At 49.7% G+C, this 18,783-nt stretch overlaps 1 protein-coding gene across 2 annotated transcripts in view; it reads left to right on the top strand.

Moving 5' to 3' along the window:
• The window catches only part of Mapk4 (mitogen-activated protein kinase 4), a 133,140-nt gene that overhangs the window by 83,780 nt on the left and 30,577 nt on the right, over positions 1-18,783 (top strand). For both annotated transcript variants that reach the window (XM_075968321.1, XM_075968320.1), the window contains exon 2: positions 7,016-8,392. In XM_075968321.1, coding sequence (XP_075824436.1) covers positions 7,847-8,392 — 546 coding nt within the window. In that variant the 5' untranslated portion in view covers positions 7,016-7,846. The remainder of the gene's footprint in view (positions 1-7,015; positions 8,393-18,783) is intronic.

The following is an 18,783-nucleotide window of genomic DNA, read 5'->3' on the forward strand; positions in this document are numbered from 1 at the left end:
GGCTCTCCCTGGGTGCCAGTCCTATCCTATTTTCCCAGCTAACTAACTCCATCGTGTGGGGGGAGACCAGGTCCTGATCCAGGGAGGGCTGTGCGATCTAAGTGCTATAGCACATGGATTCTGCCGCTGCTAACTATGTCAAGGTTCCTGCATCTTCTGTAATGAGGGCTGTATCGGGGTGCGGCAGAGGGGGGATTGTGGTATACACCAAGTGCTAGTGACAGTTGGGTGATTCAGGAAGGGAGACAGCTACCCTGGGTATGGAGGTATATAGTTCCATAGTCTTTCCCCCCAATCCCAGCCCTCCCTTCCTGTCTCTGTTCTCTCTGCCTGGTTGTTCCCCTTTAACACTAGGCGCACACGCTGGCTCGTATCACCCGGACTCGTAAGTGGGTGGAATCCTGCGGATGTGTGTAGCATAAGTCCGTCCGTCCGTACCTCTGAGTCATTTGCTGTGTTGGTTACACCCAATGGGAGGAGAGAGTCTTTATCTACCTGGCTCTCCTCAGATTGAAATGATAGGACGATAACTGACTCTCAGATCCTGGCCAGGTGCCAGGTGCAGTGCTGGGCACCAGCTCCACACATCCTCTGTGGGGTCGGGGCCAGTATCCTGGCAGTTATGGGCATCCAAAGGCTAAGGGGTGACTGAAGGGGACTGCTGTCCAGACAGGCAGCTGTGCGGAGCTGGGTCCTGCCACACTAGTGACCTTGTGTCCTCGGGCTATTTCCTCCGAATTGAAGCATTCCCTCTTAAGACTTGGAAGCCCTGAATGTCTTGAGGGCCTTCTCCAGGGTTACATAAATAGCAAGCACCCGATGAGGGGTGGCACCCGATGAGGGGTGGGGAAGTGGAGGGCCGCCTGGCAGGGTGCTCTAGGGATACAGCTTTTGTGTGCCCTCACCAGGCTAGGGTGGTCTTTTTAGTGATGAACCTGTCTTGAATCAGCAATTGTCCTCTGGCTCACCAGTTAGATTTTGATCTGCCATCCATGTCCTATCTGAAGTGAAGAGATGTCCAAGTGTCTGTGTCTCTTCAGAGAAACTCACACAGTATCTAGGGAGAGTCCTTTCTCTTCTCTGAGCCTCAGTTTCCCCACCCAGCCCCCATGGTTAATCAAACTTCCTTCCTTTCCCACAGGAGATGCAAACACACATGAGACTCTTTTGGGCCTTGCCTGATTGACACCCTGGACTAAGTTTCAGAGATGCTGACTCCCCGCCATCGACACTAGCTACCCAGCTAATGCATGCACATGGCTGCCCCTGCTCTTCCTGGGCGGCCTAATCGCTCACCGGGGTCCACTCAGAGGCCAGACAGCCATTTCTAGAGCAGAGGGAAGGGTTCCTCTTCCCAGCAATTGCATCTACCCGTGACAGTTTGGGTAAGAAGGCAACAATCCCTAGGCCACTCTGGGATGTCACCATTGAGTCAATTTGGGGGCTGGAAACCAGGATTCCTGGATCCTAGTCTACCTGTGAGTTCTCCCCAGCAAAGGTCTTATCTCGGGGGAAGGGAAACAACCATTCACCTCACCTATTCAGAAGAAGAATAAAGGCCGTTGGTTCATTTCCCCAAGAAAAATGTACCAATCAGTAGCACAGCTCAGTGTACCAAACCTCAAGCCTTCCGTGGTACCCGTGGAGATCTAGGGTCAGTGTTACCCTTTCTCAGGACTAGAACACATCCCAGCACCCTCTGATCGCAGGACCCTTTACATGGCAAAAGTGAATGGCAGCCCATGCGCCCACTACTGAGCCTGCGTTGGGCCTCTTTTGGGAGGGGGCTGGAGAGAGGCACCTGAAGCTATCTCAGGTTATGTTCCCTGCACCTCTATCCCAGCACATGCTGAGGGACCCCGCTGGGGTGGCATCTTAGGAAGGAGTCTTACCAGTAAGCCTGTCCACATTGTCAGACTCTTTTATTAAGCCCTCTCTTGCTTAATTCTTAACTCAGAGAGGAGGACAATGGGCATCATCTCCTTTTTTGGGATTCCCATGAGCATCTTCTTAGGAAACTTGATAAGGGACCGCAACCCGTGGCGAATGGTGTGGTGGCCAAGCCCCAAGGACACTAAGGGTCTGCAGTTAGAGTGGATTCATAGACTTGACCATCTCTCTTGACAAGAAAGTGGGAGTTGGGTACCCATAGATGAGGCTCAGCTACTCATGGCTGTCACCAAGCTCCGCTGCTCACCTGCCGCTTCTGTGTGCTGGGCTTGGTCCTCCAGCCTTACTGTCTCAGAGGGCTGCCCTGTCAGTTACATCAGCATCGATTCCTCTACAACTGCACCCCCCTAAAGGAGGTGGGGTCACTTGTTCCTTGCAGGGGAAGGTTTTTCCCAGGTCCCTCCCTGGAAAGTTTTCCTTTAAAGCTTTTTTGTTGAGGAGTTGATCCTGTGGTCACCCAGTGTCAATTTCTGCCCACACAGAGAATCAGGCCACAACAGTTCTGGATTCAGGGTTTTCACTGGGTTTGGGTTTGAGATTTTTTTGGGTCTAGGATTTTAGGGGCTGTATGAGGTTGTCTCTAGGGAGTGCCATTTGCACGTGGTGGGTCAGACCCGGGTTAAACCTTAGGGGCAGGGCTGGTGAGATGGCTCCGTGGGTAAAGGCACTTGCTCTATAAATCTGACATCCTGAGTTCAATCTCCAGGCCTCACACGAAGGTGGAAGGAAATAACTGACTCCACAAAGTCATCAGACCTTCACACGTGTGCCGTGGTACAATTGTGCCAGCAGTCACGTGATAGCATGCACACATACACAATAATAATAATTGCCCCACAAAACGAAGAGGGAGTTCTGACCTTGAGAACCCATGTAGACCATATTGGTGAGCCTGGTAGCGACTTTAACGCAGCAAGTCTTCACGAGACTCCAGTCAGAAAGTATGACTGGTGCCCTATGAGAGACACTGAGTCGGGTACCGGATGACCCCTTAATGCCAACCTGCTTCTGCTGAAACTTCCCAGCAGACCAGCAGCTCAATGGAGCTGACTCGATGCCATGGCCAGTATTTGGAGGCCCTGCAGAGTATCACTGGCATGTAGTGGGTAGAGGCCAGTGCCAGGAGGACCCTGCCGACAATGACCTGGACCCAAATGTCCACAGTATTGAGACTTACAAACTTGGAGTAGAGACAGCTTCTCCATGGCTGAACCAGATGTGGCTTCTATTCCTATGGAGGAAGCACTAGGGACCTGGTAGGTGGCCGGTGCTAGCTAGAGGTGATGCCAGGCAGGACCCCTGTGAGTAGTCAGTAGTCTGGCCACAAAGATATGTTGGTCCTTTGTAGAAATGGCTTACTGATCTCCACTCAAGAACCATGAGGTCAGTCAGGTCTAAGTGTCGCATAAATGGTTTTACCTGTCTGAAACTTCAGTCCCATCTGAGAATTGGCTACAGGTTTTGGGGGTGTTGGGGAGAAGGAACGAATCAGTAGCTGGGAAATGTCAGCACCTCCCAGGTGTCTGCTTCCTGCTGAAGCCAACAGCAGAAGGTTTGGGAGGCGCTGAGCGGGCAGAGGGGTGAGTCTAAATTTAGATCTTCCGAAGCCAGTCTGTAAACCAGAGCCCCAGGAATCCCAGAGAGGGACAGGTGGCACATAGCACCTCATCTCTGGTTTGCCTCCATCTGTTAGAAGGCTGCACAGGGAGAGAATAATAATTCACTGGATTTCTGGGAATCTGCCCTCAAGAAACCAGGCAAGAGCTGGGGTTCTACTGTGAGGAGGCCTAGGCTTAGAGGTTTTTATTTGTGTTTATTGCTCTGTGTTTGCTGTGGAGCTGTGGGAGCCTGTGCTGCCCTTGGGGAAGCTACATGCTTTCGTCTTGCTGCCTGTCATCTGAGCACAGGTGAATAGGTTGACCTTTCTGTCTCGTACAGTGAATGCCAAGTCCTTTGGTCTGAAATCATATCTGGGGTTCTGAGTAGCTCTGAGCTGCCACTCACAGAGATGACCAGTCTTTGCTGCTGAACCTACTCCCCTCTCCAGGGACACATTTAAGTACCGCCTGCCCCTCTCTGGGGGTGACTAGCCCTGCTTCTTGGCATATCATGCCAGAAGAGGACAGAGGATGTTTCCTAGCAAACTGCCTTGGAGACAGACCGTGGGTTTGCAGTAGATATTACAGAGGAACTGGAGAATGAAGCAGTTTCAGAAGAGGTGAGGGACAGGAAACTCGGGTGGGAATGCTTGGATGAAGGCCTCCTGCATAGGCTGCTGACATTCTGAGAGGCAATATTGGGGTGGCAGATGATACGGAGAAGGTATTTGTAGAGTCAAGTGCAGGCATGGACTTGTCTGCACAGTTCGGGCTCATGGTAAGGAGACTCGTGGTAAGCATGCTGTGTACTCTCGTAGCACATAGGGAGACGCAGCCTACCCTCCAGGAAGTGTGCTGGACAAAAATCTGAAAGGCACAATCAGAGAAGCCAGGCGAGGATGAAAAGGGTCTGTTGAGACATCCAGGAGGAAAACGATGTTCCCACAGTGACATGTCTCCTATGTGCTGTGGCTGACAGCATGTTGGGAAGAGCACAGGAAAAGAAACAGGACACACAGGAAGACAGTCCTCCCCCCCCCACACACACACAGCGGGGCAGGAAGAGGAACGGATTTAAAGAGAAACAAAGCCCTTCTTAATTATTCATGAATTATCTGCATTGCATCCCCAGTTGCCAGCAAGTCCTCCTTTGAGTTGTTTGTGAAGTCGGAGGGGCCATTCCAATCTCTGTTCACCACCCAGCAGGAGACGGAAAGAGGAGGAGGTGTGGGCATCTATCCTGGGGGGGGGCGTAATTAGCTCTTTCTGCAGTACCCTTGGGGACCGAATGAGGCCCAAATGTGGATCTGCAAGAAGTTCCAGCTCAGGTGGCGTCATCTGGCTGCTGGAATTGGAATAGAACCATCTCTCTCTCTCTCTCTCTCTCTCTCTCTCTCTCTCTCTCTCTCTCTCTCTCTCTCTCTGGGATGGAGGGGGGTTCCCTGAGTTAGGTCTCCAGGAAGACTTACTACACACAGACCAGACCGTGGCATTGTGTGTGGCTAGGTGGCTCAGGCATTTGAATACCAATGGAGGGTATTCCTTTAGCCAGGTGTCAGTCTCTGCTGGCACCACTAAGCCAGCTCTCACAAGGCCCAGTCCGTCACCTGAGAAGTGAGAATTTGGGTCAGAAGCAGCCTCAGAGGCCTTACTGTTGGCATTTAGGGAAACAGCGGGGCAGGTGTCAGTCACTAATGGAGTTGCTCAGTAGAATACTTAGAAGCCTGGCCCTTCCCAATAAAGGTGACTCCTAGTCACATGAGCCAAGGAGGACTGTATTGTCTGCAGCTCAGGACGATGAGACTTTGTCCACTCGGACTGTTCCCAAGTCAGAAGTTTTGTTAAGTCTATAACTGTTTTGCCTCTGGGCCCAATAAAACCTTCAGAGGGGAACCGCTGTAAATTTGACAGGCTGTCAGAAGACTTCCATCTCGTCCAAGTGTGAAGAACTAACGGAAGGCAGCCATAGCTGCTGCCATCTGTGGAACTAAGCACCTTACTATGTTCCAGAGCCTTGGCAAATGTCCTTGTTCAGAAATCCTCAGACGCACAGGGCAGGGGGTAATGGCACGACTCGGGAGATGGCATGAGCAGGAGAGCCTACTGTCAGCTCCCCAGCACCCATGTAAAAGCCTGTATGCAACCCCAGAGCTGGGGGACCAGAGAGAGGAGGGTGACTGTGACTTGCTGGCTGGACACTCTAGCCAAAGACCGTGCCTGGGAGAAGAAGGTGGGGTAGTTACTGAAGAAGGCGCCTGGGCTCAACTTCTGGCATCCACAAACACAGACGTGTGCCCGCATGCACGCTCCTCAGTGGGGATCTGATTATCCACTAGACTGCTCGTCTGTATGCCACACCTCCAAACACACACCTGCACACACATGCATGCGTGAGTGTGCACACGCTAGAATTTCAGAGCATTATGCTCGTAGCTGTTTTACTTCAATTGTTATGTGTAGAGTCGTACAGAGCTCGGACGGGAACGTGTCCTCACGTGGGACTCTGCCCTGTGTGAGACTTCCATAGAGGAGGCGGGAATTAAGAATTGAGACTGGCTAGATTTCCTCTGTGCCACATACAAAGTCCTATCTTTGTGTACCCATGAGCTTTGTACAGTTGGGAAACTTCAAGTCACACTCTTGAAGCCACTATGTTCCTTACTTCAGAGTTCTGAGTTGACCTGGCTAGGATTGGTAGTTTTCACCTACCACCTCATCTCCTATACCTGCAATTTGAGTTAAAAGCCATGAGAGGGGAATCGTCAGGTCAGAGGGGACCAACTGCTTTAAGCACTCAGATGCTTCGGTCCCTAGTGTTTCTGTCATAAAAAGATCAGGGCTGGCATGGCAAGCCAGCCCTGAGATAGCATTGGCTTTTGGGCAAACAGCCCCTTTTCTGTGAGGGACAGAAGGGTTTTAGTTTTTTAGTTCTGTCTGTGTTTCTACCACCTACATGGGAAGGAAGGCATACAAAGGCTATTAAATCTCAGTCCGAGACAAATTTTTCTCTTAAAGTATTCAAAGGCATTTGCAAAATAAGGAAGGGACCCTCGTGGGAAAACAAGATTGAGCCCTCATTTTCATCTGTAACTCGTTCCTGTTGACTCTCAACCTTCCCAGCTAGGGCTGATGTGTCTGGAAAGCATAACAGACGAATCTTGCAAAGGTCAAAAGGGATGATTCCCACCCCCAGTCTGCACATGTTAGCCCGAGGGAAGCAGGCGCTGACATAAAAGCCCTCCACCTGATGGGCTTATCAAATCAACCCCGTCTTTCTCCTCTGCCAGGGCGCTGCTGCAAGCAGCATGGGGGTGCCCGGGCAGTGCAAAGCTGGAATCCCCTGAGCAAGCAGCGTTTCAGCTGGCTGGACAGATCAAATAACACTTGGGCTAGTTAACAAAAGACGCAAGCGGGAAGGTGTTGGAAGCCAGAGTGTGGAAATTTACCCAACATTGTTTCTTTGACAGGGAAGGGGACACTCTCTGAGAGATGCTGCTGCATTCCTGCGGTCCTACTGCATCCGGTGGAGCAGTCTCAGTCAAGGTGGCATGGATGAGTGGGTGAAAGAAGATGCGCCCCCATCTGAAGCCTCTTAGAGGGTCCTGGCCTGGCAGCTGAGTTCTTTTTGGACTTGGGGCAGCAGGTGTAGCTGCAGAGCTCGTGAGAAAGCGGCTTTCCCCAGCTCTTACTCACCAAACTGGTTGGGGTTTGGGGACGCTAAAGGGAACTCAGGGAAAGATAACCTGGCAGCGATGGAAAGGAACCCCCAGAACCTTCTAGAACCTATTAACTGGATCCCCTCTTACTGCTCAGAACACAGAGGGAGGCTGTGATCCGATTAAGCTTTGGACCCACTTAAGGAAAGCAACACAGCTCAGCAAGCAGCTCCTGCATTTGAGCCAGACAGGAGGACTCAAAGGGAGAGAGTTGCTGCATATTTTACTCTGAGATCCAAGGAGATAGAAGATAAGGACACTGGCTTTCCCTTCTAATAATGCCAGATCCGGAAGAAGCATGAACCATTTTAAGCATCTGAGAGGGTTCTTGAAGCATAGGAGTTGGTGGCAAACCCTCCCAGTGCAGGTAAGAACAGTTGCAGCATCCAGCTGAGCACGTCAGTGAGCAAGGACTTGCGGCTGTTCCTGTCCCCTGGCAGCAGTGACCTCACCAGGAGCAAAAGCGTCCCTCAGTTGTGAGGTTTGACAGAATGAGGTGTGCTGGGGAAACAACTCGCTGGAACTTGGCCTGTCCTGCCTGTCCCCGCATCCCCCAAGAGGCCCCAGAGCACTGAGTCAACGATGGCCGAGAAAGGTGACTGCATTGCCAGTGTCTACGGGTATGACCTTGGAGGGCGCTTCGTTGACTTCCAACCCCTAGGCTTTGGGGTCAACGGACTGGTGCTGTCGGCTGTGGACAGCAGGTCTTGCCGGAAGGTAGCCGTGAAGAAGATTGCTCTGAGCGATGCCCGAAGCATGAAGCATGCGCTCCGAGAGATCAAGATTATCCGGCGCCTGGACCATGACAACATTGTCAAGGTGTATGAGGTACTAGGACCCAAGGGCAGCGATCTGCAGGGCGAGCTTTTCAAGTACAGCGTGGCCTACATTGTCCAAGAGTACATGGAGACTGACCTGGCCCGGCTGCTGGAGCAGGGCACGCTGACCGAGGAGCATGCCAAGCTGTTCATGTACCAGCTGCTGCGTGGGCTCAAGTACATCCACTCTGCTAATGTGCTGCACAGGGACCTGAAGCCCGCCAACATTTTCATCAGCACAGAGGACCTTGTGCTCAAGATTGGGGATTTCGGGCTGGCAAGGATTGTGGATCAGCATTACTCGCACAAGGTAAGACTGCCTGGAAAGGCTGCCCCCAGCGACCTGTGGGATCCTCAGGGATGCACGCAGTGTTCTAGAGGATTTGTCCTTTCTACCTTAGAATCAGGAGACTGATGTTAGCCTGGAGGGAGACGGAAGGTGCAAGAAAAGATCCATGGCTTGAAAAGTTGATGGGTATGAGGGATCTAGCTCCTTGGTTTCACCACGTGACTCTGGACTGTGTGTGTGAAAGGTCAGACTCAACAGTGTCTAAACTTTCTTTTAGCCCGGAGCTCTGTGGCTTTAATACTGTGTGGTTGGTGACTGTTTTCTATCTATCGCATCCACTGATCCGAAACGTTTGCATGATTGTGTCGTTTCCATTACTGGCTGCTCAGGACACCCCAGGAGACTCTCCATGCTAAAAACATTATGCTCTGGTCTGTCTTACCTACTCCTCTCAGCAGGGCTGGCCCATTCTCGGTCTCCTCAGTCAGTGAAGAGTGAGCAATGGGTGGCAGGGGTGGAGGGGGGGACACTAATCTGATAAACTAGCGCTCACTACAGATGAGCTGATGTCTGCCCTCTTGGGTCCTTCCCTCTGTGGAGTCAAGTCATGCTTGAGGATGATTCTGTTAGAGTCCCCCATGGTGCACCCCAGAACCATCCCAGCCGCACCGATAGTGACACACGTCACCACCATTTGTTTCCAAAAGCCCAGGCCTCCTTCCTGACCCGCTGCATCTTCGGGAATGGCCTGTTCTCCTCTGCCAGACATGTTGCCCCTGTAAGATGCCTGGGAGTTTCTCCTGAACATGTCACCAGTCACCCTGAAACAGATCCAGTCTTCCAGCAAAATCTTTATACTTATTTTTTTTTTATTAGAATAGAACATCTCACAGGAAGTAAAGTACCCCGTGAAATGTTAATAGCCAAGGGTGAGAGTAGCCATGGAAGATGAGGGTGACTCTGACCTTGGATATGGTTTTGCTCTATCTCTAGGATCTTCCTTGTTCCTCTTCTCTGTGCAATAGGAAAGAGTAGCAGGCAAAGGAGCCACGACTCCCTGTTTACCGGCACCTGCTGGAACTTGACTCCTGCCCCAATTTCAGACCCCACAGAAATCTCACTGCCCTCTGGCTTATCAATGCCACACGTTCCTTTGCTACCTTAACCATGTGCGTGCCCTCTGCGTTCATCCCCGCAGCCCTGTCATCTGTTGAGATTGACAGCCAAGTCTGTAGGCGAGAAGCCCATGGCAAAGAAACAAAAGGTAACTTCCTTCTCTGTCTTCCCAATACGACAGGCCGTTTGTTCCCTTCCCTTCTTGTCAGGGGCTATGATGTCATGCCATTGAACCAATGGTTTAACCCTGAATAGTTGTTTTCTCACAGAAATGGATCCAGAGAATCTACATTTCTATCTTGGATACATGTGTATGGGTGTTTGCCTACATATATGTCTGTGTACCATGTGTGTGCCTGGTGCCTGAGGAGGTCAGTAGAGGAGGTCGGATTGTCAGGAAGATGGCTCCTTGGGTCAGGGTTTGCCATAGTGGCAGCTTTGTTTTATTGGAAACAGGGTCCAGCTCTGTAGCCCAGGCTAGCCTGAATTACAAATCAGTCTTGGCCTCCTTGGTGTTGGGATTGCAGGCATTTCCCATCAATCTCAATTGTTGAAACAAGTCTTGGCATGCGGCATGGTATGAACCACCCCACGGTGCGAGGAGTTCAGGAGATGGGCTCCCTATTGATGGCACTGTTTTGGACAAGAATCTCTCACCCCTGGAACCTCAGTTTCCCTCACTTTTGACAGAGCAGTGTCCTCTCTGCGTCTCTGACTTGTAGATAAGGATCAGAAATACCCATCAATGTAGAATTGCTTGAAAATTGGTAAAAACTACACTGAGATGAAGCACAGTGCAGGGGCCTGGGGCTGCAGAAGGACGGGGGTCACATGACTCTGCTTGCCATGTTCCTGCCACTTCCTGGTGGGACTTTTCATTCTCCCCATGCAGAGGAATTCACGTGTTCTCATTTCATCTCCTTAAATGAGAGGGGGTGGCCTATATGAGGCTAGAGACAGTAACTGGAGCCAGTCACTAACCTGGTGTGTGTTCACATTGACCTGGCTGGTATCCCAGGGTCAGTCGGGCGCCACCTACTGTAGCCATTTGCCCTTATTCATTTTCTGTTCTTAGCTTGCTGCCCTCCTCTCCCTCCAAAGATGAGGAAGGCTTTGTACTTGCTGCTTTTATTTATCCACTGTGCACTGAAATCAGTTCTCACTTAATCCTCATAATACTGTGAGGCACTTAGGGCGAATGGGCCATTTGACAACCCAGACAAGTGACTTTATAACACAGCATGAGGCTCCCAGGGCCTGGGAGGGGAGGAGCCCAAGGAACTGGGGCCTTCTCACACACAGTGAGGGTTCTTCTTCCTGAAGCACACTGGATTCTAGGTGGGAACTTCCTTTGAGGTCCTTCTTCTCTTCTAGCACTGACCACTTTCCACTCTACCTGGTGGGCATTTTTGTCTGGGTCTGTTCCCTCCCTGGCAGAGTCCCATGCTATTGGGGGGATGTTTCTTGTTCAGAATGGAGTCTTACTGGTTCCTGAGATCTGGGCCTCAGTTGATTTTGCCTGTTTTACTGGTCAGAGGGAAGGACCTTATGGATAGGAAGCTAATGTGTTTATAGACTCCATGGTTGGAAAGTCTAACCCAGAAAAGGAACTCCACACTCTTGAGATGTGTGTGTTCCTGTCATGTGCACCTGTGCTTGCCAGTGTCCTTGGAGAAGGGTGTCACCAGGCCATCTGCTCTGTGAACACTGTGTCTCTTGAAGAGGATCATTACTTACCTGGACTTACCTTTTCCATATACTGATCCAGTCCAGGACCAGAGTGGTCCAGCTAGAGACTTCGTGGCTATGCATGATCCACCTAGCAGTGTGTAGCAGTCTGGTCTTCACCCTTCCATCTTTATCCTGGGTAGACAGTGTCTCTTCCACGCCTGCATCCTTCATCTGCTATAGGACCTTCCTAGGGCAGGTACCCACTCTGCTGGTCTATAGGAGATTCCAAAAGAAACACAATGTAGACAGTCCCACAGGCCAATCCAATGTAGACAACCCTGCGGGTCAACCCCACTGGTCAGCTCAATGTAGACAACCCCGCATTGAGATTCTCTTCTTAGATGATCCTTGTTTGGGTCAAAAATGACAATTCAAACTAACCATCAGAACTAGTGACTTGCTGCCAGCCATGCCCCACCTTCCCCACCTCCTAAAAGATGACACAGACCCACCCAAAGCCCCCAGAACATGACCTTCTAAGGGGACATTTCAGGTTCAAACCGTGACAGTCATTATTCAGCTTACTGCATGGTTGAGAGTTCCTTTTCCTTCCCTAGACGATGCCTGGAATAAGAGATCCATCTGCAGGCTTCATGGCTATCCTGCCCGTCCCTATCATTTTACAGGTAGACCGATGAAAGGGGAAGAGCCTTGTGACTCCAAGCCTCTGTGCATAGCTTGTGACTGTGCGTTATTCTGTTTTGTTTTATAAGCCCGCTTCTCATATATTTCCATTCCGCTGCAGCTTCCATTTTCGCTGTGGGCTACTCTGTAAGCAGCTGGGTTTGGCCTGAAACTCCTGATGTATCCTGCCCTGGCCTCAAACTCCATATCCTCCTGGCTTAGCCTCCTACGTGCTATGTTACAGGTGTGCACCCCATACCCTGCTTCCATCTGCTTCTCTCCTAGGATTCTTATTTGTCAGCTGAAGACGGGGGGGGGGGGTCAACATTCTTTCAGACGCTCTAGGGACTAAGCCACTCACGGAGCTACTTGCCCAGGTAGATGTCATGATGAAGCCAGACCTAGTTTACTTCTGCTGAAGCATGGACTCATTCTTGTCAGTGTGGCTCTGAGAGAGTTGTGACACTTCCTGAGAGCATATCCATCCCTGATTTTTGAGTCCCTTTCTGCTCACTTCCCCTACAGACCTTATTATTAGTTCTGTGTTATTTGTGTTAAGAAGTAGCTGAGTGATCTTAGTGTATTTTCCTTTGAATTTATCAGATAAGGAGATGAATGATCTCAAAGGGGTAAAAAAAATGCTTAAGACTTCATTGAACCCTAGGTAAACTCTAGGAAATGTTATCAACTCCCTGGAAAGCAGGCATGATCTATCCACTCACTGAGAGCCTCATTGTCAGAGTGAACGGGGTCACCTGGAGCCTTCCAAACCTGCACAGGGACCTCTGAAGATCGCCTGCAGACCCAGCTTCCATAGGGTACAGAGGGAAATGCCCAGGTGAGAAAGGAGGAGGAAACAGGCTCATGAGAATTTGGGTAGCAAAAGGTCTTCCATTTTGGCAGGTTCTGAAGCAACTGTGCCCTTCCTGCTAGGCTGGTGCTTTGAGCATGCGGGGTTGTCTACATCGAGCTGACCAGTGGGGTTGACCCACAGGGGTGTCTACATTGGATTGGCCTGTGGGACTGTCTACATTGTGTTTCTTTTGGAATCTCCTATAGACCAGCAGAGTGGGTACCGGCCCTAGGAAGGTCCTGTAGCAGATGAAGGATGCAGGCACACACAGCACAGCTCTGGAGATCCTCAATTGCATTTCTTCGGAAACCACTTGTTCCCCCATGGTACCATTTGACCAAAAGTTACACAAACTGGAATCCTAAACAAAAGGATCCCTGCATGTTTCTGCTTGATTTTAACAGTTGGGAGATATGAACGGTGATTTTTGGAAAACACGCACTTCTCCTTCTGGTGTAAACTACTTCAAAGATGTTATTTGAAAAACAAAACGCTGGTTTCACAGTTGGATAGGAACGAGTGTTTGAAGGCTTGGCAGATTGCTGTAGTTTGTTTAAGGCCGTGGTTCATTTGTGGCCCCGGAGGAGCCCATGAGACTAAGCACAGTCTGCAGCCTGGGAACCCTGCCAGGGAGAACTGGAAGCCAAGGCTGCCTTCATGGTGCTGGTTTAGTGTCACTTTGCCTCCTCCCCTATCTGTTCTACCTGCCTTTGATGACCTCTGCCATCTTCCCAAAAAGATACCCAGAAAGTGTCTTCCTTCCTACATCATAAACTCTGGAAACTGACCCAGAGGAAGAATGGTCTCATCTGTGGCTTTAAGAGCATCGTTGCAATTAGGAGAGCACCCTTTGGGGTCTCAGTGCTTGCTTATATCCCAGATGGTCTCTGCTGGGAAAACAGTGCAGAGGATGGGGAAGACCCGCCCAGGACCCCACAAAGGACTAGGGCCCATCATACTGGTACCATGGGGGACCGAGACACCCACAGAGGCCATGGGAAAATGGACATGTAAAAAGACATCTTGCTAAGGGACCAGCCAGTGGAGAAGGTTACTTTCTTCTTAAGCTATTAAACATGTTATTCCAAATCAGTGGAGCTGAAAAGATGTATTTAAAAGACTATGGGATTTCCTTTTTAAAGAGGAAAAATATGACTGAAGAGATTAGAACCGAGGCTGTCCTGAAGAGTAAGTGTCTGGACGCTCAGGTAAACTTGGAAAACTAATTTTCTGGGCTCTCAGGGCCACCTTGCTCCCCTTCACTGTAGAAGTCCTGGGAACAGGTACCTCAGCCTCGTGGTGTCCTTCTCTGCCCACTACCCCCAGGCTCTTCCAAAAGCAACCCCACCGATCTCCAGGGGGTATTTCACAATTACTCCACCACAAGCAGTGATCAGTCAGGACTAAGCTCTTCAGAGTCCTGAGGTAAGGTCCTGAGGTTGCCTTGCTTGCCAGGATTCACCTTTGGCTGAGCCAGAGAGAAAGAGGCTTTCGGTACCGGCTACTTACCAACCAGTCTGCTGTTTGGTCATGCTCAAATGGTACACAGCGTCTATACATTGCTACTGCCTCCTCAAACCCAAGTTCAGCTTCTCAAGTATGCCTGGGGGTGGATTGTCCCTTGGGAGCAAACAGCTGACTAAATGGTTCAGGGGAATCTATGGCTCCTCTCCTCTGACCTCCCTTCTGTGAACACCCACCTGGCACTCACCTGTCAATCTGGGCTCCCCGCTGCTATGACAAGCTCAAAAGGTTCAGAGTCCGGGAACACTCAGCCTGCCAATGATGCTGAGAAGCATCCCATAGAGTACAAGGCTGGCGGGTGGCAAGTTCTTTATTACTGGAACAAAGTGTCTTTATTTTCCTCTCATTTTAAAAGTTTATGTTCTCTGGATTCAAGATTCACATGTTTTTGTCCGTCGTTAAGAACGCCCTCTCTCTCTGCTTTCTGTCACTGTTTTTACAAAAAGATGAGATGTTTTTCCTTCCTGCTGCTAGTCCCCTGTATGTCATGTGCTTTTTTTCCCTCTGGCCACTTTCAAGATTTTCCTCCGCTGTCTAACTGTCAGCAGCTGAAACATGCTCTTTTTTATTCAGCCTTTGCTGTGTTGGACTTTTGGGGACAGCGGTCTAAAACAGAAGGTTCTGAGGGTGGGAACTGTGCCTTCTCTGACTTTAATGGCTCCCATCTAAATCAGGATCGTACAGCTGAGTTGGAGACCAGCGCTTTTCTCGAGCACAATTTGCAGTCCCCCACCTCACCCAGAGTGACAACACCAACTTGTCATTGTGCCCCCCTGGAAATGCCATAAGCAATGACAGCTCCGGTCCCACACACTGTTCCCTCACGCCCACATAAACTACCATTCACCCCTACAGAGTCTCAGATGTCCCCAGTCATCGAGTTCTCCAGGAGAGTCAGTCAATCGCCCTCCTTGCCCCCTCCTCTTATCCACACTCTTGAGTGGCCTGTTTGCCTCTTCCAGATCCCCCAGGGGACCCTTGGATTAAGGACACATCTCATTCACGCCCATTTTTCTGGCATTTAGCATAGTATCTGACCCATAAAACGTGCTCAGGAAATGCTGGTCGACTCATGTACCAGCATCTCCGGATGACGCTTAACTATTCCTCAGGACAGCTTTTTAACTATTTAACCTCCCCTGCCCTGTCGCTTCCACAGCCCTGCAGTCTGGGGCCCCTCTGTCTCTTGTTACTGGATGCTTGCTGGTGTTAAATGACTCATCCTCAGATTGTCTGTAATAGGCACTATCGGCAGATGGGGACACTGAGGCACAACAGTCACCCAGGCAGTCTGACTACCAAGCCCAGCAGAGGACACACGTTCAGTCCCTGGCCCACTGTCTGTCATTTTCAGCTGACTGTTCTGCCCAGGGCCCACACCATCTTACCTGTCCTCTCGTTGACCCCCATCTTCCTGTCAGAACCTTTCTGAAGTTCCATGAAGAATAGACCCTAAGTGATTTCATCCACCCAGAGTGAGGGTGAAGTCTCTGCTCTGTAAATGACACCCCACCCCTGTTCCTGTGGGTTCTTTGCCAGTGTGTCATCCTAAGGGCTCACAGTGGGCTGTTGGCCAATTAATTTGTTAGTTCCATATTCTCTATTTTAAATTTATGTGGTTGGGTTTTTGTTTGCTTTTAAGCTCAAGCACAGGTTGTGTTTGCTCCTGATAGAGCTCTATCTTCTTGGCTCATAAAGATCTTTGTGAATCTTTATTCTATCATCCAACTCTGTCCTTCACAGCTTCATAATATATTTAAGGACTTCACCTGCCTCCTAGGACTTCCCCTACACCGCTAATTAAAATGTGCATAAAGAGATTAGGCCAAAGGCCCAGCCTCATGGCCACCAGGCCCCTCTGGCCTGTGAACCACACAACCAGGTACCCATTTACATAATTATTTAGCCATTTAACCCACATTTTTAAAACTTGTCCACAAAGATGTAGAGGATGTAGCTAGAGGAGGAACAGTCTCTTTATTGAGGCTCAGGGGCACTGTTCTCAGATCTCTTGTGTTCTACCTCAGTTCAATTTAAGCTCCCTCTGAAGCAGAATAAAGCTGCATGGCCGTCTGCAACACTTTAGCCCCTAGACACGCACAGTACGGGTGTTGGCCGACATTACTGTTTTAAGAAAAATGGATACGTGAAAACTCTAAACTTCAAGAAATCATGTTTATCCCCACAATGGTGTGTCATGCAACTGTTTTCAATGGTGTTAAAGGTGTTTAGAATCACAGAGAAAAGCCTTACATAGTGATGAGCTTAAAAGGTAAGACAGTGACTAGCCAGGTGGCCCAGAGCGGGAAACTTCTTGCCCGGTTGGAGCAGGGCTGGCTCCCTGAAGCCCAGGTGAAGGGAGATGAGAACACATCTCCCACAGGAGCCCCATGGTGTGGGCACCACGTGCACACACATAATTTAAAAAGCAGTGCACAGGCCAGGCAGTGGAGGCACATGCCTTAAATCTCAGCACTTGGGAGACAGAGGCAGGTGGATCTCAGTGAGTTTGCAGCCAGCCTGGTCTACAGAGTGAGTTCCAGCACAGCCAGGGCTACACAGGGAGACCCTGTCTTGGAAAAAACCAAAAACAAAATACAAATACACAGAACTGTATAGGGGATATGATCATAGCACCTGAGAAAAAATAAGAAATATACATTAAAAACAGGCTACAGGAGCTGAAGAGAGGGGTTGGTAGTTAAAGAGCACTGGCTGACTTTCCAGGGGACCCCAGCCCCTGTATGCACATGACGTACACTCGGACACATACCCAAAAATTTAAAATAATTTTTAAAAACCCAAAAATTTAAAATAATTTTTAAAATAGACTACAAATAGAGACTCCAAGATGTTAGTGGCAATTGATGTTTGTATTTTTGTTATAGTTTCAAAATTCCCCAAATCGTAGGGGTGAGACTATGCATGGCTTCGTGAGAATGAGTTTTCCCAGTGAGCGTTCAGGAAATTTGACACAAAAGTAAGTTCACTGAAACTGTATTCATTATGGGGGGGGGGGGGGGGAAACCTGTTTAATCCAAATCCTTCAGTTACCCAGAGAGAATAGAGGAGCCTGGGAAAACTGACCCTCAGCCATGTTCACTGGTATAAGCCTTACCTCCCCGCCCACCCAGAGTGGCCGTTCTGCTTCAGCATCTGTTTCCCGGTTCCCCACCCCCACAACCCCTGCCAGGAAGCAGGAAGCAGGGCAGCTCTCTCAGGTAGAGTAAGCAGGTGTTAGTGGGTACCTCCATGAGCCTGCCTGTGGCTGGCTCCATCCCCAGACTCCGTCCGCTTACTGGACTGAGGGAGACACCAGATGATGTGTGAAATCTTCAGTCTTGTCAGGCATCAGGAAAGTACCCGACAGATAGTGGCTGCTGCTTAGCTGTGACTCTTGAGTCTTGGACACCGGACTTTCTACCACTCGTGGTGAATTGGGAGTGGGGTGAGGTGTCGCCCTTGTTTCTCTTCTAGGGTACAAAGGCATGCGGAAGGGTGGGAATGAGCGAGAACACCTTGGGGTGAACTTGTTGCAGCGGGTTGATGAAGTACTAGGTTTATGAATAGGGAGGCCCTCAAAAGGAGGCCACAACAGGAGGCCCTAAATGTTAACACTTTTGCAGTTTGGCTAAAGGCTGGTTCTAGTTTGAAGGTTACATGTGGGATTGTAGCCAAAGTCTTTAATAATGAGTAGGCTTTGGGCCAAATCATGAGAATAGACACCGGCAATAACCAGTGAGAGCAGGCAGTGGACACTGGCAGTGACCAGTCAGAGCGGGCAGTGGACACCGGCTGTGACCGGTCAGAGCGGGCAGTGGCTTCAGGTTCTGTCACACTGCTTTCTCTGCTTCATTGTCCCCACTGGAAACCTACTGAGACCCAGACCCTGGAAACATAGATTTCCCACAGAGGAACCAGCACTCCCTGCTCCAGCACATAGCAGGTTGGTAGAAAGCCACCTGTTCTGGTCTTCCTTGCAGTCGGACTGTGCTTCAGATTTGTCTGTAAACTTTTTAAAACATGGTATACTATTCCCCATATGATTGAATGACTTTTAGAATTACTCATGTATCTATTGCTAGAATTTATTTTAGAACATTTCATTGCCCCCCAAAATAACTGTGTTCCCCGGTTGCCACCTCCTTCCCCAAGTTCCCATCACCTACTCTAAGTAGCCACACATGTTTCTGTATGCATAGAGTCGACCTTGCTGGATATTTCACTTAGCCATATAATATATGACCCTTTCACCTTTTGGGTCAAACTTCTTGCATTCAGCAGAATGCCATCAGATTTATTCAGTGGTAAAGCAGATATGAGAGCTTCATTTGTCTTTATTATCTAATAATAATCTATATCAGAGCTGTCTCGTAACTCTATTGATAGACATCTGGGTTCTTTCTTTTGGGGCTATTATAAGTAATACCGGCGTGGACGCTCATGTGCACGTTCTCCTATGGACATGTTTTATAGAGAGACATCATTGAATCATGTGTTTCTGCTAAGGAACTGTCCTATCAGACTCCATTGCAACATTGTAGCCCATAGACAAGGTGTGAGG

Source organism: Microtus pennsylvanicus, chromosome 4, assembly GCF_037038515.1.
Source record: "Microtus pennsylvanicus isolate mMicPen1 chromosome 4, mMicPen1.hap1, whole genome shotgun sequence".
Taxonomy (NCBI): domain Eukaryota; kingdom Metazoa; phylum Chordata; class Mammalia; order Rodentia; family Cricetidae; genus Microtus; species Microtus pennsylvanicus.